General features: G+C 44.1%; 2 protein-coding genes across 2 annotated transcripts in view; one reads left to right on the top strand and one right to left on the bottom strand.

Moving 5' to 3' along the window:
• The window catches only part of LOC309332339 (uncharacterized protein), a 41,998-nt gene extending 36,921 nt beyond the window's left edge, over positions 1–5,077 (top strand). The window contains exons 6-9 of the mRNA XM_081845489.1: positions 250–393; positions 1,263–1,393; positions 3,268–3,438; positions 4,898–5,077. Coding sequence (XP_081701615.1) covers positions 250–393; positions 1,263–1,393; positions 3,268–3,438; positions 4,898–5,023 — 572 coding nt within the window. The 3' untranslated portion in view covers positions 5,024–5,077. The remainder of the gene's footprint in view (positions 1–249; positions 394–1,262; positions 1,394–3,267; positions 3,439–4,897) is intronic.
• Positions 5,078–6,098: 1,021 nt separating this feature from the next.
• ENAM (enamelin) lies at positions 6,099–18,093 on the bottom strand. Its single transcript, XM_081845934.1, has 7 exons — positions 17,399–18,093; positions 17,255–17,299; positions 15,935–15,976; positions 14,806–15,153; positions 13,216–13,257; positions 11,083–11,178; positions 6,099–10,726 (listed from the first exon to the last, which is right to left on the bottom strand). The coding sequence occupies exons 1-7, from the start codon at positions 17,450–17,452 to the stop codon at positions 8,003–8,005; spliced, it is 3,351 nt and encodes a 1,116-aa protein (XP_081702060.1). The 5' UTR covers positions 17,453–18,093; the 3' UTR covers positions 6,099–8,002.
• Positions 18,094–23,236: the final 5,143 nt, after the last annotated feature.

Here is a 23,236-nt window from a genome sequence, read left to right as displayed (position 1 = left end):
CCATAAGATTTTAGCCTCCACTGCTCCCTAGCAACTTGTTAGATGGAATCCATGGCACAAAATCATCCTGTTCACTCTGTGATCCATGACGGGTTGGAATTCCCCATGTGAATAATCTTGAAAGGTGGAAGTATCACTAATTTGGGGGGACGACGATGACAGGATTTTTTACTTCTCCAAAAACGGGAAAAATATTTGGAGCAGATTTAGAAAATAACATCCAGTTTGTTTTTCATCTCCCTTGCTTAGGACTATACCAAACATTATTCTCTGGCATTGTTGGCAAGGAACAACTCAGGTGTTTGCTGCATGACTTGTATCCTATGCAAAGTTGCAGTGCCATTGATGAACTTTCTGCTACTTTCCTCAAGGAACTGGATAAAGACAATCAAGGTAGTTTGCTGACTTTTTGAGAATATTGATTGAAGAAATGTGCATTCCAGGGTCCATGATGTGTAGGATACCATGTTAACAGAAAACTTAAACTGACTGAAAGAAGATCAAAAACAATGTATTTTTTTCATAAAGGATGTGACACAGCACCATCTTGTGGATTCTTCGTTATGTGGCAAACAGAAATGAGGGGGAGTTTGCAAAGAGATGTGGTTTCCAGGATTATTTTGCTTTTACATGACTCAACTGAAGTCAAGCTGTTCCTGTTAATTCCAATGAGACAATTAAGAATGTACTCACTTTCTCCCAACTGAAACCAATGGGGCTTAAAAGTGCTTAACTATGGCTTGATCGTGTTTATTATTTTAAAACCAAAGCATCATATACCGTCACTGCTGGTTCTTTACATACATAAATTTGCAGTAAGTATTTATGCATGTAAATACATAAATTACTCTGCGATCCAGAGGCTATTCTCTATGCAGAACCCCAGTGTGCAAACAGCTTTCCTGCATCCGCAAGGACTTCCCTATTCACGACAATTCCAGATAAAAATATGTAACCATCCTCATTGCACTCATATGCAGCTATTGCCCCTAACAATTCAGTGAATAGAGAGTCCTGCTCTTCCTAGGAGTCGTTTCTCCAGCTCTGAATATCTGAAGAGCTTTGGATCAGAGCACGTCTTAAAACCAACCTTCCCTAGTAGTAGAATATCCATGATGCCTTGGGAACTTCCAGACGTGGCTGCAGTTATGTGCTCTGTGTGGGGCTGCCACTGATGAGTATTTAGTAACTTCAGTTACAGGATGGCACCCATTATCTTGCAGATAAATAGCATTAATGTAAGAAGAACATTTTCTCCTTAGGGTATATCTCTGAAGATATGTTTGTTGCCTGGGTTCTATCCTTTTCAGAAGAAATAGTCAAATCTACGTTAGATTTTCCAATAATACCTCCAAATCTGACACAAATTGAGCATCCTACTTCTTATCTGAGTGTAAGTAGACATTATGATTTATTTTTAAGATTTCCCTTTTTTTAAAAAAAAGTTGTCACTTTTCACTAATAATAATAATAATTTGTGGGAGAAAAGAAAGTGGTTACCAATCTATATTAAAGTATATGCACATGACATATTATACGTAACACGTAACAAGATTATATCTGTTGGACTTTTAATATCTCTGCATCCAACCAGCAATATGAGTACAGTCAACATCTCTTTCCAGAATTCTAATAAGTCCACATATTTGCAAAGCTCGTAACTGTTAAATACAGAGAACTGCAAAATGCCAAGGCTTAGCAGCCTTCTGAATGGCATTCTTATTGGTCTGGCTTTTGAAAGATCAAATTAATTCAGAAGGATGTGCGTGAGAGAAAGTGCAATTCTAAATTGGATGCTTTTGATCATTGCCAATTTTGTATAAATTCTAAATCGCCTGCTTTTGATTTGTGTATCTATTTGAAGCACACTTAATCTGACCCGAGGGCTTGAGATGCAGTAGTCTAGAAATGGCAGGTAGGGCTGTTTGCATGGAGAGCATATGGAACATGTCTCAAATCTTGTGGAAATCCCAGTACTATGTCCATGTAGACTCTTGACCTGTTCCTATGGAGTCATAGCTTTTAAAGAGAACTCAGCGGATTCTGAAATAGCATTTTGGATACCATCTTGTCTTGTAATCCAAAGCGAGATGTTACCAACCGTTTTGCCAAAAGCAGCCAACAGTTACTTGCATGAAGGGACAAAGTGCTTAGAAAGCTGCAGTGAGCCCACACATCTGGACCTGCCCAGACACACACCTGTTTCTCCCTTTGTCCCCGTCATCTACTGTGTCAGGTTCCAGGAGCTGAGGAAGCCAGTAACTACATGCAGAGGCACCCACACAATTTCATGAATGATATGAATGGGAGGACCTGCACATGGTTTGGGCGGGGTCAGTACCTCAGGTTACAAACACTTTGGGTTACAAACACTTTGGGTTACAGACTCCACTAACCCAGAAGTAGTACCTCAGGCAGGGCTGTCTTAAGCATATGCAGCGCCGAGGTGCAAAGATCCTCCCGGCGCCCCCCCCCCAGCCCAGCGCAACAAACCAGCCCGAAGCCTCAGTATCAACGACTGAGTGAAGCCGGGCGCCTCGTGGTGTGAGCAGCATGCGCTGGGCGGGCCTCTCCATGGCCCTACGCCAGTCCCAGGCACGCAGGAGGGTGGAGCCAGCCGGCTGGCCAGCCGCCTCAGAGCTTCACTGGCTTGCTTGCCCCTGAATTCATGGCGCAGAGCCGCCAGCAGCAGAAGAGCCTGCTTCCGTGCTCCGACGGGCAGGCTCTTCCCCAGACTCCAACTCTCAGGCCCCGGACTCTTGGCCTGGCGCTTCTGGGAGCCCAGCACCCGAGTGCTCTGCACTCCTGGTGCCATTGGTTAAGACGGCCCTGACCTCAGGTTAAGAACTTTACCTCAGGATGAGAACAGAATTCGTGCACTGGGGGTGCGGCAGCAGAAGGAGGCCCCATTAGCTTAAGTGGTACCTCAGGTTAAGAACGGTTTCAGGTTAAGAACAGACCTCCAGAACGAATTAAGTTTGTAACCAGAGGTACCACTGTACATCATTCTACATGCTCTGTCTTTTCACAGAGTGTGAAGGGAGCAAAAGAGAAATATACAAGGCAGTTAGATGCAAACCTGATAACTCCCCAGAAGTTTTTATAATATGGCTACTGTTTAGTTTAATGGGTTAAATGGCTTAGCAAGGTCATTTAAAATATAACTTTATGTTGTTAACCAAACAGAATAAAGTTCTAACCAGAAGCTGAGTCCATCAAAGACCATGTGGCTCACCCATGGAATGCAGTTCCACTTTGTTTTTGCAGTTCACTGCAGATATTCAGGATAAAGAAGGACTGAGTGACCTGCAGCTTGTTAAGGTGGCCACAGAGATAGCCACAATGAAAAGAAACTGGAGGCTTCTTGCTAGTAAGCTTGGCATAACAGAGAAGGACAACTTCCATTTGGGGAATGAGCATGGGAAAACAAAGGACCAAGTAAGTCAGATTTGGTGTATGGTGTGGATGGGTGTGGAATCTTTTGCAAGTGTCAAAAGCAAATTGAGTCAGGAATTGGGGTACATGCAGTAATTATAATAAAAATGCAACAGCCATATTGAAAGACAAAGAGTGGCATACCTGTTAGGTTGGTGGAGAAAGCCATGTATTGAAGTGATAAGGAAGTTGCCTGTTCCAGTGGCAGGATACTTGAGCACTAAGCATAATCCAGAGAGGCCCAGCTGGCAGCAAGATGTCCATACAGCCCATGTTGTTTCAAGAGAGTGTGGCATTCAGATAAGGTCTTTTAGAAGAGATGGAGAACCTGTGGCCCTCCAGATATGCTTAGACCCTATCAGCCCAAACCAGCATTGTCAGGGACAACAAGAGTTGGAGAGCAGTAACATCTGGAGGACCATGGGTTCCACATCTCTACCTCCTGTCCTGATGAAGGAGTTGATGACTTCTGAAGCTGTATGCCCCTTAACAGAGAGTGGAGTGGACTCAAAGAGGCCGTGTGCTAGCTTGGAAATGTGTGCATCTCTGACATTCAGCATCCTCCTTGTGTTTCTCTTGGTATTTCCAGTGCTCCCGCACAAGGGAGCTTGGATGTTTGGGGAGCTAACTCATGAGGAAGGGCTCATGCTGCATGCTTAGTTGTCAGAGTCCCCAACCACAAGGCTGAAGTCCTTTCCTGAGTCATCTTCCCTAGAAGAGCAGAACGGCTGGCTTGCCTTTGCATGGTTACTGTGACAATATTGGAAGCAACTGGGATTTCAAGTCCCTAGCTCTGATCTTATGAACTTCCTATAGGAAGCTCACAGGGGGATCTGAGCACAGAATCTTCCAAATGTTTCTGTGAAAGACTGCTTCGTTTTGTAATGTAATGAACACAGGGAAACTGCCTCAGACAGAGTCAGCCCATTGGTTCACCTAACTCAGTACAGATGTGGGAAACCTGGGCCTTCCAGACATAGTTGAACTGCAACTCCCATCATCCCTTGTCATTGGGCATGGACTACCAGATACTAGGACTGCTACTAGGGCTGATGGGAGTTTTTAGTCCAGCAACATCTGGCAGGCCAAAGGGTCTGAACACATTCTATACTAGCTGGTGGAGTTTCTCCAGGGTTTCCAACAGGAGATATTCTCAACTCTGCTGGGAGATGTCAAGGATTAAAATTAGGGGCTTCTGCATACAAAAAAAGTGCCACTGAGCAGCAAGGCTCCCTCACAAGCCCATCAGTTTGTAGAGGAGGTGCCCCTCACTTTCTCGCAAACCAGCAGGCTTGAGGCTAATGAAGTGAAATGAAGAGATACAGTACTGATATATGAGATGGTATATGGTAGATATATGGTAAAACCAACCATATGACTGTCATAAGATTTTACTGCTTTTCTATAGCTGTTGAGAAAGGTTCAGGGTAATATTTTGCTCCCCTCTTGTTTTTATGTGCAGATCCTGAAAATGTTACTGAGCTGGCACAGAGCATGTCAAGGAGCTCCTCTTCCCATACTTCAAGCAGCCCTGCGAGAAAGTGGCAATGTAGACATTTGTAACGAAGTGTTCCACTTGAGCTTTTAATATATATATATATTTGCTAGGAGAGGATAGTTGTTTTAAGACAGGGTGGGTTAGCTTTCCTATGGGGTAGTGTGAGGAGGCACCTCTCTTTGGGGCAGGGAGGGCAGCTTAGAGACCAGGGGTGGCAGGAGAGGGGAGAAGAGAGGAGGCTGAAGGAACACGCCACAAGGAAGGGTCTTTGAAAAAGGGTGAGAGGCTGCCAGCTCTGCAAGCAAGGGGGGATGTAACTGGGCTCCTGAGCCCCACAGGGGTGTCGCAGAAAGAATGCAGTTGGTCAAGTGAGCCGTGGACTCAAAAAGGTTGAAAACCTCTGCAGTGGGGTGGGGGGGGCGGGACAATAGGCAAAAGTAGGTGGAGCAATAGATGTGACTCATACTTTTGTAGAGTTCCATTCTAGAAAGGCACTTGAGCAGGTGCAGCTTTTCATGCAAGCTACACCTGCTGAAATCATCTCATTCACTCAACAATTAAAGCTACAGAAGCCTGATCCTCTTTTTCACTTCATCAATCTACATCTTCATTACCCTGGAGTGTGTGTGTCCAAGTACTTCAAATGGTCCCCTGCGACACAAAGGATTGCAGAAAGTTGATGCATGTTGCCATTCAAATGGTGTCAGTGCACCGCCTCATGTGATCGATTATGCAGGGCAGGGCTGACCCCCCCCCCCCGATTTTTTATTCAAGTTGGCACCCCTGGGCATAAGTCTCATTAAACCCATTGAGACACGCATAGAAGCAGGCAGCAGCCCCCCAGTTTTCAGACACAAAACCCACCTTTACTCCAAACATCCATTTGGGAACGTGTGTCAGGAGCCCAGGCTGCCATCTTGATAACACAGCGCACAAGTCGTAATTAGCTTGAAGATTTATTGCAATGCAAACAATTAGCCTCGGACGTCTAACCAAACGTCTGCGGCATATGAATCAGTTGACCCTTCTGAAGAATGCCTCCTGGTTCTGCAGAATATCCTGAACCTATGACACTTATGTTTCTGGGTTTGCTTCCTGTCCCATAGGTTTGTGACCTTTCCCATATGTCAATTCTTTGGGCTCAGATGATTAATTCTTCCTGCTTTGCAAGTCTGCTTGTGCTTCTTGAGCGAGCTGACTTCTTACCCTCCCACTCTCTGCTAACTCCTTATCAACATTCCATTCTGTGTTGGGGGAGGAGGGCTGCTCCCAGGTGTCTGACTGCTTACTAACACATGCTGTGTTTCTCTACTTGCGGCAGGTGTGTTCATGGCAACATGTATCAAAAGGGCAATGCTTTAATGCAAGTCATCCAAGGCAGAATAGGCTAGACCGGTCCACCTTTAGGTTTAACTAAGTCCATTGAAATCAGCTCTGTGTGTGGATTGTTGTTACCGTGTGCAAGGCAGCAGCCCATCCTGTTTGTGTACAAATAGCTCGGGGGCAAAGCACACACTTGGTATGTCCAATATCCCAGGTTCAGTCCCCAACATCTGCAGATACAGCTGAGAAATACACCTGCCCAGGACTCTGGAGAGCTGTTACCAGTCACTGTAGCAGATTGGTAGATGGGCAGCAAGGTAGATGGGCCAGCTCCCTGACTATGTATTAGGCAGTTTCCTGTGTTCCTGTGCATTTAGTGTCCCGTGTGCTTAAATAACATTTTAATTGCCTTCTGAAGGACAGAGAGGACTATTATCCCCATGAAACCTGACATCCTGGTACTTCTATTGTTGGATTAAATCAGCACCTCTTACATTTAATTGGCTTTAAGGTAGTTCTAAACCACTTTGCTGTCTCCGGGACTATATTACATCATATCACAGGTGAAGCGACGGAGACTGCTGTTTTCCTTGGAAGCTGGTTAATTATGCTATTTTAAGAGCACCATTAAACCCTGCCAGTTTTGAATTCTGAACTTCTTTAAACTTGTGACAGTTTAATTGGCATCTTCTGCGATGAGAGACGGAGCAAAATGGAACCAGGAAAACGTGCCACACAGACATGAAGGGAGGAAAAGTGTCCATAATAAATGCACTTTAATGTCAAGTAAATGTTCAGAAAAGAAGGGGAAGATTACATTTGTTTCAAACAAGTAATTTGTAGCCCAGTAAGGAAAAGCCGTGCCGATGTTTCCATAATGTTGATGGTGTTGCCATTTTGAAAAGCATTGTGCAAAGTGAAACCAGCAGGGAAGGAAAAGACTTAGTGCATATACATAAGGCCCTATTCAGAGAGCCAGCAGGATTGCACACACTCAACATGGGCATATTGTGACGTCTCAGACCAGTCCCACATGTTGAGGGAAGGTCTGAAGGGGAGAAGCCTGCCAAAAGTACATAGTCCATCTCTCTCTCTCTCTCTCCATTTGAATTCCGCATGCTTCCAAGAGAATATTTAGGGATATAACTTCCCCACCTTCACCTATCCCTATGGCCATAATTTGTTTTAAATTGTTTTTAACATTGAATTTTAAAGTATTGTAACCTGTCCTGGGACCTGATGGTGAAGGCAGATAATAAATTGAAATATATTAATAAGAATTTCACCATCCTCTGCAAACAGGTTATAGTAAGGTTATCAGACATCCCCGTTTCCCGGGGACAGTCCTTTGATTTACAAATTAGTCCCCTGACAAAATCCATCCCCAGAATGGGGAAGTTGAAAAGTGTCCCTGGATTTATTGGGGGGGAATTCTGGTAACTTTAGGTTTTAGAGAGTTTCGGGAGCCCATTTTGGTTGAGTCCTACAGAAAACCAGAAGAAAGGTTGAAGGTTAGAATGTTGAAGGGTGAAATGCCAGCCGAGGTTTGAAAAACCAAATACCAAATGACCTACATTATGCACATGCACAAACTATCTACACAATTCAGCTGTTATTTCCCCCTCTTTGTAATTATGCAATTATGTACGTTCCATTTTCCTGCATCTGTGCTCTGACTGAGCATGCCTTTGTCATTTTTTAGAGATGCTGTTTTCCAAACTTGAAAAAAGGAGGTTCTTTAGCATTTCATTTGTTTGGGAACAGTAAACAGTCCGGTGTCCTTTCCTTTGCTTGCTCAACCAATTTTTCTCCCGGGGATCTGAATTTCAATGGTGCTTCTTCTATATCATGAGATGGATCAGTACTAGAGATTGGCTGTGGTACAGGTGGCACCATGATGTTTGGCTTCCTGGTGGGCAATGGGTTGTCTGGATAAAACTGATCATGCTGCTGATCACCAGATGGAGCTCCCATGCTGGATAAATACTGCTTTAACCAGCTTCCAAAGCATGGAGTCCTCTTGAACCCAAGTGCTGCACGTTCTCCTTTCCTAACATCTTCACCATCATGAGCTGCACTTCTGATCCCTTGAGGTGGCGGTGGTACATTTTCAGGAACAAACTTCATAGAAGCTGCCCTTTCAGATTCTCTTTTGGACTGATTTTCCCCCACGATCCAAGCAAGGACATTGTGTCCATCACCTCGGATGCTGCTTCCATAACAAGGTGTGTTCCTTGGTACAGGGAGGCCAGTTTCATAGTTGGCTTCAGGTTCATCCTGTTTTCTTAGGTGCGATTTGGAGCAGGGTGGACCAGTCTGTAGGCCTGCTATTTCCTCTCCAAATGCATCCAAGTTTTCTCTCTGTGATTGTGTTTTCCCAGTCTTCAGAGAAATATCCCTGTGATTAGACTGAATGCCGGCTGGGTAGGGGGCATCCCTGGCATGTTTTGCATGGTTGCTTTCTGGATATGTCGAACTTCCTTTTTGCTCCCATGGAGCAAACTGGAAATGAGGAGCACTTTGCAGTGGTGCCAGTAAGTTCTCTCTTGGCACTGGGGAGTCACCTGCACAGCACAGGTGGCTGTCAGTTGTGTGTGAGGTGACAGTTCTGGGTTCTCTTGGGTAATCACCTGGGTATCTCAGTGTGTCAGAATGATGTCTTCTTTCTGCAATATCAATACTGGAGATTGGTCCTCTCCCATGCATGGATCCCTCTGTGTCTTCAGCATGCGCTGGGTTTTTCCTTAAGTCTGTGGGGTAGGTATCAAAGTAGTGTGAAGTTTCTTTTGGAGCAGATGGGCCCACCATTTGGGGGACCCAAACATCTCTTTCGGGATACTGTGGTCTGCTTTGGAGGAGAGTGCCACTTTGTAATGGAGAATGTGGTGCTTGGTTCTCCAGATTCCTTTCTCTGGGTCCGAATGCATTGTTCATGCGATATGGGGTGTTTTCTGTTTGTCTCAAGCGTTCTGCGCCACGAACTGGAGAATGTTCTTCTGGAGACCACCGGTTAATTTCCTCATATGGCAAATTACTTCTTTGGTTGGCTGGATTCTCCATAGAATATTTTGGATATGCATGGTGTTGAGTTGGATTGTATGGAGGGTTTCTGTACTCTCTGTCAAGGTCAAGCACCTGTTTTTCTTGGGTCCATGGGTTTTGCCTGGGATATGGTTCACGCTCCTGCAGAACGTTTCTGTGATAGGTGTTTCTTTGCATCTGATTTGAAGGCAAATCTGGAGAATACGGTGGACTTTCTCTTTGGTTTGCTGGGCTCATTGTGGGTGAATGTTCTCTATCCTCCCATCCTCTGGGATAAAAGGAATGGGTTTGTTGGCCATTGAGAGCCCTTTCAGAGTAAGCGGCATGTCCCGTTCGTTGAAAAGAACCAGATGAATACATTGAGTTATACCTGGGAGGAGCATCTCGGAAGACCTGTGGATCTTCTTGGTTGTTCCACCTCCGGTTTTGTGAAGATTGAAATTGTTCTCTTTCACGATCTGGATGAATAAAAGGCTTCTCCTTCCACTCATACTGCCGGGCTTCTGTTTCAAATGGAGTTCTGCCTGTGGCTGAGAATGCTTCCTGATGGGAAAATGTGCTTGTTCGGTGCATTCCAGAAGGCTGATGCCGTTCAGTGTATTCTCTTTCATTATAGACATCCTCAACTCGTCCTGCTGTATTAAACTGTGGGTCCAGGGAACGGCCTTCAGATGGGGAATGATTTAGACCGTTATCCCTGTAGACTGGAACTTTATTCCACTGGCCTTGTGGATCAGACCTAGGAAAAGGCACTCTTTCTCTTTGACCTGATGGATTCCTCTCAAGATAATGGGGTTGCCCTTGTTGCTCATATAAGTTAGGTCTATTGTTTACTGAGGGAGGGTTGCTGTTTGTATTCTGGAGATTGCCTCTGTGGTTAGAGTACTCTCCATAAGTCAAGGAATTTTTTGGGTTTTCAGTTTGGGTAGAGGGGTTTCCTCTAGAAATCAAAGCATTGTGCCTTGTATCTCCCATATCTGGTTGGGGCTTATAGACATGTGCACCATACCCTGGGGGTTGTTGGCCCCCTGAAGGAAAGCTTTGAATGGCATTGACATCTGGAGATGGAGGCCTTTGACTTGAGGGATCAATGCCATTCCATGTTGCTCCGTTCCTTGCCGACACATGAGCCGTGGGTGACGGTGTTGGGATCCCATTTCCACTGAGCAAGTTCCTCTCAAGACCTGGCGAATTAGCCCCATTGCCGGCTGAACTGAGCCCAGAAGCAGTGCCATTCGCTGCCTGGCTTGGTTGATTAGAGATGGTTGAATTTGTTTCCAAGACCGTTGAGTTGGTTGCAGGATCAGCTGTTGGGCTCTCTTTAGGGGTTTCCTTTTCTTTTGCCTCTTCAAAGTCTTGCTCAAGCATTTCTTCAGAATACGGAGCTCTGCCTCCCATCCCAAGGTAGCCATATCCATAATAGGGGGTCTACAAATATAATTAGGAGAGTAAAATAGTTTGATACCACCCAATGCAATATAATTACTAGCAACTGTGAATGAAATGTTATTGTTAATAGAATTATAAAAGTTATTTTAACTGTGGGTTAAAGGCCTTGACCCCAGAGCTGCATTCATCACTTAGCAGTTCTGAGCACTAGAATCAGGAAACATTAAAGCCATGTGGTCTGTGCATCCTGACCTTCCTGAAGGTCAAGGGAAGGGAGGGCTCCCAAGTGAACATTATAGCAGGAGAATGTAGAAGGATGCCTCGGAAGTCCTCTTTCCTGCAGCTTCATATATAGTTTAGCTCACACCATCCCAATTATATCAAATTGTACTTACCCCTTCTTCATTGCTGGCAGGTGGCTGTCCAAATGGCATACGCTGGAGAAAAAGAAAATCGAGTAAGTTTGGATAGACTTTGCGGGGAGGGCATAGAAATTAGATTGCTTAGCTATTCTAAAACATAAAGACCAGTGTCTAAGCACACATGATGTGTTGAAATTTGCAAGGTTCTCCCTTGCTTCTCAGACACGAGCTATCTGATGAATAATGAGGGACAGATTCATGCCCACCCACCACACTACAAAAAGTGCTTAACTTCTTCCCTCTTTGTTCTACTGAATTCGCTTCTTTATATTTCTAATGGAAGAATCAACAGCATTTTGGATTCACTGTATGGATCTATGTTAATTTCACAGGGCTTGTTTATTTATTTTTATAACTTTTTCAGAACCACAACAACACAATTAAAACATCCATAATCTTAAGAATATAACACAATCCCTAGCAGCCCATGGAGATACTAATAGAATTCAGACAAAGGCATTGTCAATCAATCATTAAACAAGCCACTTTAGCTATGGGATAGAGCTAAGTGGTCCCCAAAATTGTCCCCACTACCCCGAAGCCTTTAAATGGAATATCTTACTCCCTGATATGGACCAAATGGTTGTTGTTGGAAGCCTCCATGACCAAACATCTACAATGCAGAAAAAAAAACAGCCACGTTAGCATAATTGTAATTTAACGAGGAAGTGGCACCAATTCCATTCATCATCCATCCTTTTATTTGTATACCGCCTTTCCATAGTTAAATCAGTGCTCAAGGCGGCTTACAACATGACAAGATTTATGTAATTACCAACACAACAAAAGTCATACACAATAAATAAAACACATCAAAAGTACACTATGAAATTGAAAACAATTTCCAAATAAATCATAAAATCTAGGTAAAAATGTTAAAAAGGTAAAGGGACCTCTGGAGGGTTAAGTCCACTCAAAGGCGAGTGTGGGGTTGCGGCGCTCATCTCACTTTCAGGCCGAGGGAGCCGGCGTTTGTCCACAGACAGCTTTCCAGGTCATGTGGCCAGCATGACTAAACCACTTCTGGCGCATTAATATCAATCACAATTTAAAATGACATAGATAAAAAATAACAGATTTTTTTTTTTAAAAAAAAACAAAACAAAAACAGGGCCCTCTCTGCTGAGGAGCAACAGCAACACTCCTTTATGGAGCCTGTCAGGCTCCACCCCAAGCCAGGTGGAGAGTAGCAGGGCAGGGCCCTTCAGGCTCCCAGCAGGTCAGCACCAATTCCCACTTCCGCTTCTAGCTCTAAGTGCTTTTCAAAGATCAGAGCATCTGAACAGCATCAGAGTGACCAAGAAGATAAGAGAGAATGGGGAGAGATCTAGGAGACACAATGATACAAAAAAATGCAGCCCCCTGAAACTGCTTAAGTTTTTCATGGATTCTTCCTTCCACCCCCCCCCCCATCACATGACAGATCATTTTGGCACCTGTTGACTCTACCATAAGAACCACAGATCTGGTGTTTCCCATTGTTTTCATGGTACAAAAACATGGAACTGCATAATTTTTACATGGAATCTCCCCAAAATCACCCAACCACAGGCATGGTTTCTGATTTATTGGTGGTTCGCTTGTCTTCCTATGTAAACAAAAATCACAAAGATCTGTGAGGAAGCGTGCATTGGACCAATGCTGTCGTGGTGCTGGCAACAAATCCATTGAAGAAATCTTAGTAGATTAACCATGTGAGTTTTCAGTGATCAGCTCAATCTGCATACAGTATTGACTCGATGACACTGCTGAGGGGGTAGGCATTCTTTCAGATAAGGTACATACGTGTCACAATGGGGATCATTTTCAAAAGTATGATTATTGGCAGTTAATGATATTAATGAATCCATCAATATACTGCTTAATGCCAAAATGAGTTTCTAAGCACTTCCTCCCATGTTTGAAAGGATAAAGCTTTGGCTGCCCTGAGAAAGCATCTTCCACCTGTGAATTTAGAAGAATTTAACTTAGAAGCATTTTTATTTTAAGGATAGATCTGCTGGCCTATTAATCAGAAGTCCTTTTTAATCAAAAACAAAAAAAATACCCCACAACTGTAGCCCTTAAAAGTTCTCTGCGTGTGTAAAACAAGGAACATCCATTCACCTGAGGGAAGTGCCAAAGATATGGTTGCTGTGGTGGGAATACCTGGAGAGGGAAAGAGAAGGTGTCATTATGACAAAATCTAACACTCCCTGCAAACCCCCCCCCCAAAACCCAGTCACTATGTAATGATTACAATAAAAAAGAATAGTGTGATTCCACCTACATTTCCAGCTATCATTGTTTTGCTAAAATGACCACTGAGAGTAGCTTCTGTTCTGTTGGTTTGCCTGACACCACATACCGTATTTTTCGCTCTATAAGACGCACCAAACAACAAGACGCACCTAGTTTTTGGAGGAGGAAAACAAGAAAAAAATATTCTGAATCTCAGAAGCCAGAACAGCAAGAGGGATCACTGCACAGTGAAAGCAGCAATCCCTCTTGCTGTTCTGGCTTCTGGGATAGCTGCGTAGCCTGCATTCGCTCCATAAGACGCACACACATTTCCCCTTACTTTTTAGGAGGGAAAAAGTGAGTCTTATAGAGCAAAAAATATGGTAACACATCCCCCCCTTTAACGTGGAAAATGTCCAAACTAAGGTTGTGTTCACACCATACATTTAAGACATGCACCCTTCCCGAAAGAAACACAAGAACTGTAGTTTACCCCCACACTGCGCCCTTAACAAACTACATTTCCTGGGATGCTTTGTGGGGGGAAATGTGTTTTAAACGTATGGTGTGTACAGTCCAGTGCTGGCACATGTGCAGTAAGTCACATGCTCTCATTTTTCTTCCCCTCATACCCCTCCTTTCTGATGCGTATGCCCTATAATCATAGCCTAAAAATGAAAACTAGGGTTGCCACCTGTGTCTTTTTCCTGTGTCTTTGGGGGGCCACTTACACATGGGCAAAAGAGGGCACAATTTAGACATAATTTTTGTATTTTGCATAGAGAGAAAGTGAATCTCCCCATAGCGGGAAGACTGTGACCAAGTGACATTGGTGCCAGCTCAGTCTGCCATCCAAATACTAATTTCAAGGCCACAGCTCTCCCATCTTGGGGTTCTTTATTTTTAACCCATATACGGGCAGAGCAGTCCTTCAAATAGAGAATGCCTTCAAATATAGAACGCCCCCCCCCCCCCGTAAAGTAGGCCAAGGGGTCACCCTAACATTTTGTGACAAGTAGAAAATTTGCAGCTTCTTTCCCTGACCTGCAAATGCAGCGATGGGAGTAAGGGTTGAAGGCAAGGATTGACCCAAGATATATTGTTGCCTGAGGCAAAGGTCAATATAGCACCTCCTCTCAGCCCTGGTCCATGTACAGGAGCTGATTGGACTGGCAGCCGGCTCTTACTTCAATGGGACAGCATACTTCAATGGGACAGCCACCCACCTGAGCAAAACAAATTATATTAGGAGCTTCAGGAAAGGTTGTGTGGAACTCACAGCTCTGTCCTCCAACAGAGGGAAGCGGTGTGGGGGGGGGCTTCCACTGCTGCCCTACAACATCTGCTGCCTGAAGCAGATCCCTCATTCTGGCTAATGATAGGGCCGTCCCTGCTGATCCCTTGCACTGGCAGACAGTGAAATGCTGGGGACATTGGAGCAATTCCCCCCCCCCCCGATCAAACTTGCTTGTTTACCTGAGGCTGTTGCTGCTTCCCCCTTTGGGGTTGATGAACCAGCACTTGTTGGTGAGTCTGAGAAGGGTAGGTATTTTGCGGCTGCTTTGGTGGCGGCTGTAATCGTGGTTGTGGCTGCGGATGCCTCGGAAGTTGTGGTTTTAACTGCGGCCTTGGCTGTGGCCTGATGTTTGGCTGCCTGGCCACTGGAGTTTGGTGAGGTTTGCGTGGAGGCAGCCTGGCGACTTGATGCGCTGGTGTCTGCTGTGGCCAGAGGAGAAATCTCTGCTGGGGCAACATAGGCTGCTGGGGGAACATCTGCGGGAAACCTGAGCGGTAGCCATATAAAGAAGCTGCCAAATGAGCCAGCTGAAATGTGATTAAAAGAGAAATAAAAGCAGCACATAGTGAGAAAGCATTTCTGACTGGAGTGTTGATCTAAGACCAGTGAAACCCAGGTTCAAATACCTTCTCTGCCATGAAGTTCGCTGGATGGCCTTGGGTCTCCCTCAACCCTACCTCCCAGGGTTGTCATGAGGATAAATTGAAGGAGAGCTATATACGCCGCATTAAGATCCTTAGTGGCAAGGCAGGATATACATGTTTTTAAATACCGTATTTTTTGCCCTATAAGACTCACTTTTTCCCTCCTAAAAAGTAAGGGGAAATGTGTGTGCGTCTTATGGAGCGAATACAGACTGCGCAGCTATCCCAGAAGCCAGAACAGCAAGAGGGATTGCTGCTTTCATTGCGTAGCGATCCCTCTTGCTGTTCTGGCTTCTGAGATTCAGAATTTTTTTTTTCTTGTTTTCCTCCTCCAAAAATTAGGTGCGTCTTGTGGTCTGGTGCGTCTTATAGAGCGAAAAATACGGTATGTGTTGGAAGCTGCCCAGAGTGGCTGGGGCAATCCAGTCAGATGGGTGTGGTACAAATTATAAAGAAATAATAATAAAAACATGTAATAAAATCATAGAATAATAGAATTGAAAGGGATCATCTATTCCAACTCTCTGCAATGCAGGCATCTTTTGTCCAATGTGGGGCTTGAACCCATAACCCTAAGATTAAGTGTCTCATGGTCTACTGACTGAGCTATCCACTGAAGTATAGAAAGTGTATGTTTCAAGAACCAAGAAAAGAGTGAACTTACTTGTGGGGAATTCATGTAGCCATACAGACCAAACTGCATCATCTGTGAAGAAATATATCTGTCAGACTGTGTTTGATTTGAATCTGGCTCTCCGTGAACAACAGTATTTAAACAGAACCAGTTTTCAATTGAATCAACTTGATTCTAGTCCCATTGGCTTCACTAGCACTGAGGGAGGGTAAATTATCCCTGGCCCGCATCCTGTCAGTCATTTCAAAATTCTGGAAGTGATAAATTATTTTCCAAGCCTGCCGAGCCTCACTTGTCTTCAGAGCTGCCTAGACCATGGGTAGGCAAATTAAGGCCCGGGGGCTGGATCAGGCCCAAATGCCTTTGAAATCCGGCCCACGGATGGTCCAGGAATCAGCATGTTTTTACATGAGTAGAATGTGTTTTATTTAAAATGCATCTCTGGGTTATTTGTGGGGCATAGGAATTTGTTCATTCCCCCCCCCAAAAAAAATAGTTCGGCCCCCACAAAGTCTGAGGGACAGTGGACCGGCCCCCTGCTGAAAAAGCTTGCTGACCCCTGGGCCCTAGACAATAAGCTGAGAACTACAGCTGTACACAGACAAACTTGAAATGGGCAAATTTGAGTTCTGGAGGAGGAACGGAGGAATTCTGCCTAGGGTGGACAGGGGTAAAAGAAGGCATGGCTCAAAACCCCACCACTACCACCTGACAAGCTACACCTGCTGAGTTTCAGTCTTCTACACAACAAACAAAGGTGCAAGAGTCCTGTCCTGTTCTGTTTTTCACCTGGCCACTCTAATGCTGCCAGATGTTGAGTTCATCAAGGGAAAATGTTTGCATAAGAGAGTGTGTGAGACTGTTGCTTCTCTTTGGGGACGGGGTGTATATACAATGGAACAGAGGTGAGTTGGACTCTCCAGCATTTCAGGCAGGGTTTTTTCCTAACCATACTTAGGACTCAGCTATACAGCTGGATATATAATGTTTTAAGTGCATTATACAAATGTAACCTTAGGTGGCGCTGGTGAGCTAATGGCAAATTCCATATATATTTTACGTTTTTTTAAAAAGCAGCGTTTTTCTAAATATCTGTATAGATTCAGACCTGGATATGCCAATGATTGAATCTCAGACTTTCTCTGCCGCTATGGTCCTTCCCCTTTATTCACCTCTGGCTTTGGCCATCTCTGAGTCAGGGTGCTCCATTACGATGAAGTAGTGTTTACTAGTTGAAACAGACTAAACCACCTGCGAGGGGCTTGGATTATTGGGGGACAGAGTAGCCGCTGGAAGTACAGAGCTGGATAAATCTGGTTGAATGAGAAAAATGGAAGGAAATTTACTTACTTCTTCACTCTTACTTCCAAATCCTGCCTTACGGGGTTTGCGCAGCTATGGTAGAAACAAAGAAAAAGTGGTGCTGAGTGATCACACAGAGGAAAATTAAAAAGGGGGGAGGCCTAGCAAATTGGCTGGGTCTGAAATGCTCACCGACATGCCAAAAGCTGTGCCCATGAGGCAAAGATACAGGAGGGTTAGCTTCATCCTTCACCTTTTCCGGCCTATAAAAAAACATACACACAATCAACAGTCTATCACATATATTGGGCCATTCATTTTAGCACACTGCCTTGATTTTATCATGCAATAATTTTAGGCGTGGGCATCTTCAGGCGTTCTTTACTGCAAATCAGCAGCCTAGTCTTCATTCTGGTTACATGACTAGGGGTGGAAGAGACATTTGTGTGGCCTGCATGTTAATACAAACCTACCTAAGACACCAGGTTATGGAAGACTGACATAGCCTAGTTCTAAGATACGTAGAATAGTTGGAAGTGAAGCAGGGACAGATTTTGGCATACCTCAGCAAACAGATCCTGGCATACCTGATGTTGGCTATGTCTTGAAAACGTCGTCTCCTTTACCATGGAGCCTCAGAACTGCACTGCGTAAGAAGACGCCCCACAAATGACACCTGAGAGAATCGCAGGACAGTTATTTTTTATAATTGCCAAGCACAGGGGTGGGGAACCTGTGAACCTCCAGGTGAGAATGGACTCCAACTCCTGTCACCCCTAATTATTACATACACCTCAACGGGGCATCTCAGAATTACAGAAGCCATCCCAGCCTCTGACTGGATCCTGGGATGTCCCGTTTTGGCTCTCACGAGAGCACAGCCTCCAAGAAACAGGAGGGTGGCGATCAAGAAAGTTATACCGGGAAGGAAGGGGGGGAAGAAGACACCCAACTCTTCCCCCACTGACTTTCCTGGACCTGGCAGGCTGTAGGAAGTTCTGTCTCCTTCCCCATGTGTGTGGAAACCCTCCTGAATTAACTTTATTGTATGTCCCACATATAAGACATTCTCTCTCTCTCATGCATGTGTGTGCATGCATGCACACATTCTAGCGTGCGGGCTGAGTTGCCCCACACAGTTTGTTGTTTTTTTTAATTTAACTGTTTTCACATAACAAATTATTCCAACAAATCATCTTCATTATATTTTTCCCCATTTCCCCCCTCCCTCCCCCACATACCCTCCCCCCTACCCCCCTACGACTTCCCTCAGCTTCTCTCTCTGATTTTTTAATACATATTATTCTCTGCACGTTGCAAAAATGTAAAGATCCTTCAGTTATCCATCTATTATATTAGCAACAATAAATTTGTGTATGTCCATTCAAAACCTGCCAAGGAGTCCAGTTCATTTTGTTGTTTTTTTAAGTACTTGGTAAAAGGTTCCCATTCTTCTTTAAAGTCACAGTTGTCCTTGTCATGCAGTTTGTACGTCAATTTTGCCAACTCCGCATAGTCGATCAATTTCCCTTGCCACTGATCTTTGTCAGGCTTTCTTCGTTCTTCCATCCTTGTGCTATTAAGACTCTGGCCGTAGTTGCCCCATACAATTTTAAGCTGCTCTGAACTCAGAGACAGTGCTGCTATTATATATGTGTAGCATAATAACCCATTTCAACCATGGTTGTTCATTTACTTTTTCCTTAGTCGTTTAGTCTTGTCCGACTCTTCGTGACCCCCTGGACCAGAGCACACCAGGCACTCCTGTCTTCCACTGCCTCCCACAGTTTGGTCAAACTCATGCTGGTAGCTTCGAGAACACTGTCCAACCATCTTGTCCTTTGTCATCCCCTTGTGCCCTCCATCTTTCCCAACATCAGGGTCTTTTCCAGGGAGTTTTCTCTTCTCATGAGGTGGCCAAAGTATTGGAGCCTCAGCTTCAGGATCTGTCCTTCCAGTGAGCACTCAGGGCTGATTTCCTTAAGAATGGATAGGTTGGATCTTCTTGCAGTCCATGGGACTCTCAAGAGTCTCCTCCAGCACCATAATTCAAAAGCATCAATTCTTTGGTGATCAGCCTTCTTTATGGTCCAGCTTTCACTTCCATACATCATTACTGGGAAAACCATAGCTTTAACTATACGGACCTTTGTTGGCAAGGTGATGTCTCTGCATTTTAAGATACTGTCTAGGTTTGTCATTCCTTTTCTCCCAAGAAGCAGGCATCTTTTAATTTTGTGGCTGCTGTCACCATCTGCAGTGATCACGGAGCCCAAGAAAGTAAAATCTCTCACTGCCTCCATTTCTTCCCCTTCTATTTGCCAGGAGGTGATGGGACCAGTGGCCAGTTCATTTACTAGTTATACAATAATTTATGAATTTCCTTTCTGTCCCCAAGGTGGTATACTGTTTAAAAATGTGCAGCATGATAGTATAAAGCAACAATACAGATGATAAAAAACCCCAGTAATTACATAAGTGAGCCATGACTTCAATAGGGAGCAGGGCTGAGGGTGGTGGCCCAAGTCCCTCCCCCATTCCATAAAGTGGACTGCCAGAAAGCTCAATCTCCACAGCGGCCAGTCTGTCACCACACACTTCTCTTGCCTTGGAGTTGACATCTGGAGGACCAACTGAAACTCTCTCACCCAGGCCCCTTCAGTGGCCGACCCCCAGTTCATAATTTCATAACTTGTTTGATTTCTTGTCTTTTTACCCTTTCTGAATTTGCATTTACAGCCAACTGATGGTTGCCTCCTTTAAAAATAATGGTTATTATTTGTACCCCATCCATCTGACTGGGTTGCCCCCGCAGCTCTGGGCACTCTGAGTCTATTGACGACATGGTCATCTGATCCATGTGTTTTCGTTGGTTTGATTCCATTCAGGTAAATGCACTTGTTACTTGGATGTACAGTGGTACCTCGGGTTACATACGCTTCAGGTTACATATGCTTCAGGTTACAGACTCCGCTAACCCAGAAATAGTGCTTCAGGTTAAGAACTTTGCTTCAGGATGAGAACAGAAATCGTGCTCTGGTGGCGCGGCAGCAGCAGGAGGCCCCATAAGCTAAAGTGGTGCTTCAGGTTAAGAATAGTTTCAGGTTAAGTACGGACCTCCAGAACGAATTAAATACTTAACCCAAGGTACCACTGTAGTGGGTATATAAGACTATACAGTGTTTGATAAATATATTTCCAGAAGAGGTACAGGGAGATATGATGCCTTTGCTATTTCACACCCAGGGTCGGATTTAGGTTTGATGAGGCCCTAAGCTACTGAAGGTAATGGTGTCCTTTATAAGTCTAGCTGTCCTTTGTCGACAACAAATTGTCACTGTTTTTTGTGTTCAATATATGCTATATGGTGATTTATGGACCTACAATGGTACCTTGGTTTGCAACTGTTTTGGATTATGACAGTTTTGGATTACAACCATGTCAACCCCAGAAGTGTGTGTCCCTTTTTTTGGATTAAACCCATTTTTTAATTATTACAACCCCTTTTTTTATTTGAGGCCCAATTGGTGAAAGCACGCCTTGGGTTACAACCTGTTTCAGTTTACAACCAGACCTCTGGAACCGATTATGGTTGTAAACCAAGGTACCACTGTAAGAGGCATCTAAAGCCATTTGCACATAACAAAATATGTATTTTATCAAAGTAATTGTTGAACTGAAATACAATTAAGAAGAAGTATATTCATAGTGAGATACAATTAAGAAGAAGTATATTTTGTGGGGGGCAAGAGAGTGGGGCCCTAAGCTATAGCTTGTTTAGCTTATACGTAAATCCGGCACTGTTCACACCCCACACCCTGCCCCAAGGAGAAAGTCCACAGCTGGAGTAGAAGTTTAGCCTCTCTAGTCTGCAAGCCTAAGAGATCTTGCATAAGTAGAACATTGCAAAATCTACAGATCACGCAAAAGAGATTAACACATGCCCCTAGGGACATTTATGCATATTTACCCCCAGCAGAAGTTCCACATCAGATCTGCTACTGTGGACAACTCCATCTTTTAGGTTAAAAAATGAACGCATTACAGTGGTACCTCTGGTTACGAACTTAATTCATTCCAGAGGTCCGTTCTTAACCTGAAACCGTTCTTAACCTGAGGTACCACTTTAGCTAATGGGGGCTCCCGCTGCCGGCGTACCACCGGTGGCTGATTTCTGTTCTCACCCTGAGGTAAAGTTCTTAACCCGAGGTACTACGTCTGGGTTAGCGGAGTCTGTAACCTGAAGTGTTTGTAACCCAGGGTGTTTGTAACCCAAGGTGCCACTGTACCATATAGATAGAAGTAACGAGCTTTATTAATATTTTAAAACAGAATTGGGTTGCACATCTCAAAACACAGTGAAAAAAATCTAAATATTTTGTATCATACACAATAGACATTGGGAAGATCAGGCAATATACATTACAACAAAATCCCAAGAAATATCACATCACCAACCACAGTTTAATTTAAAAAGGCAAATTACTGACAATTACAAAGTTGATACAGTAAAAATAAGCATGGCAAAAGCCATACCTGAGAATTTTCGCTTTTAGATAGCTCCAACTGCATGTTGGATTGGGTCCCCACCGCCTTTTTTAACATTGATTTACAGTGCAAACCTATACCTGTCTACACAGAAGTATGCCCCACTGAGTTTGATTGGATTTATTCCTAAATTAGTAGGTCCCATGGATGAATGTTTAAATCTCTCCTGTGGGAATAAGTGGGACTTGTCACATAACTCTGATTGGACTGTGCTGTTGTTATTGTTAAGATTTTAAATCTAAAGCAATATCTATTTTGCTGCACAGTATTTGCAAAGTAATGAAAAAAAAATGACACATCAATTAATACATCACACGGTCTCTGATTGCTTGTTGTTCCTTTTTCAATTAATCAACCATTATGCTCTTTAGCAAAGTAAAACGCAAATTTCAAAAGTCAAAATGAAGGGGAGTCATATGAAATAGAATTACCTCTTAAATGTGGGGAAGCATTCTTGGGATCTTGAGATAGGATGAGGGGGGAAAACAACTTAAGACTGAAAATCGAAGCAATTTGCTCTCCATTCTAAAATCATCTGCAGGGCAACATTTAAATGTTGTTTTTTGCAAGGTTGGAGCCAATCAGTGCTCGTGAGACATTTGACGTCACTCTAGGCTACAGCCAGGCAGTTGATACTGTATGTAAGGTCTTGCATATGTTATTACAGGAGCTGCCAAATCTCAAAGTCTCTTATTATGTTTAATAACAAGTCATGGGGAGGAAAAGCTTACAGTGCAATCCTATACATGTCTTCTCAGCATTAAGTTCCTTTGGGTTCAGTGGAGCTTATTCCTGAATAGGGATGGACAAAGCTGTCATTTCTGCTTTCTCTCATTTTCCTAATCTTAAACTGAGTTCTTCATATTTCTGCAGTACTTTGTGAGGTTTTATTTTTCAGATCGTTATGAAAAATTGTCAGCATTTTAGTGTGAATTTCTTCCAATGAACACAGTTTTGTATGCGGTTTTGTTAATGTGCATATTTTTGCAACCAATTACCCCTTGTATGGGGACGCGGGTGGTGCTGTGGGTAAAACCTCAGTGCCTAGGACTTGCCGATCATATGGTCGGCGGTTCGAATCCCCGTAGCGGGGTGAGCTCCCGTCTTTCGGTCCCAGCTCCTGCCCACCTAGCAGTTCGAAAGCACCCCTAAGTGCAAGTAGATAAATAGGTACCCCTTTATAGCGGGAAGGTAAACAGCATTTCCGTGCGCTGCGCTGGCTCGCCAGAGCAGCTTTGTCACGTTGGCCACGTAACCCGGAAGTGTCTTCGGACAGCGCTGGCTCCCGGCCTCTTAAGTGAGATGGGCGCACAACCCCAGAGTCGGACACGACTGGCCCCTACGGGCAGGGGTACCTTTACCTTTACCTTTTTACCCCTTGTATAATGCATTTTTGTATGTTATTTTCTAATATACGTATTTTATGCACACATTATCCTCGTGTGTATATTTTGGTGTGCACCCATTACTTGACCAGAGAAC

The sequence above is a fragment of the Podarcis erhardii genome (assembly GCF_964252035.2).
Source record: "Podarcis erhardii genome assembly, chromosome: 17".
NCBI classification, from domain to species: Eukaryota; Metazoa; Chordata; class Lepidosauria; order Squamata; family Lacertidae; genus Podarcis; species Podarcis erhardii.
Note: the sequence above shows the minus strand (reverse complement) of the source record. Positions and strands in the feature narration are given on the sequence as shown.

What these genes read in the sequence shown, in the direction of transcription:
- ENAM (XM_081845934.1), bottom strand. Translation starts at nt 17,452, where the DNA reads ATGAAGCTAACCCTCCTGTATCTTTGCCTCATGGGCACAGCTTTTGGC. An exon ending in GGAAGCAGCAACAGCCTCAG is followed by an intron (nt 13,258 to 14,805) that starts GTAAACAAGCAA and finishes TTCCCTCTCCAG; the next exon opens with GTATTCCCACCACAGCAACC. An exon ending in ATCTTTGGCACTTCCCTCAG is followed by an intron (nt 11,179 to 13,215) that starts GTGAATGGATGT and finishes GCAATCTAATTT; the next exon opens with CTATGCCCTCCCCGCAAAGT.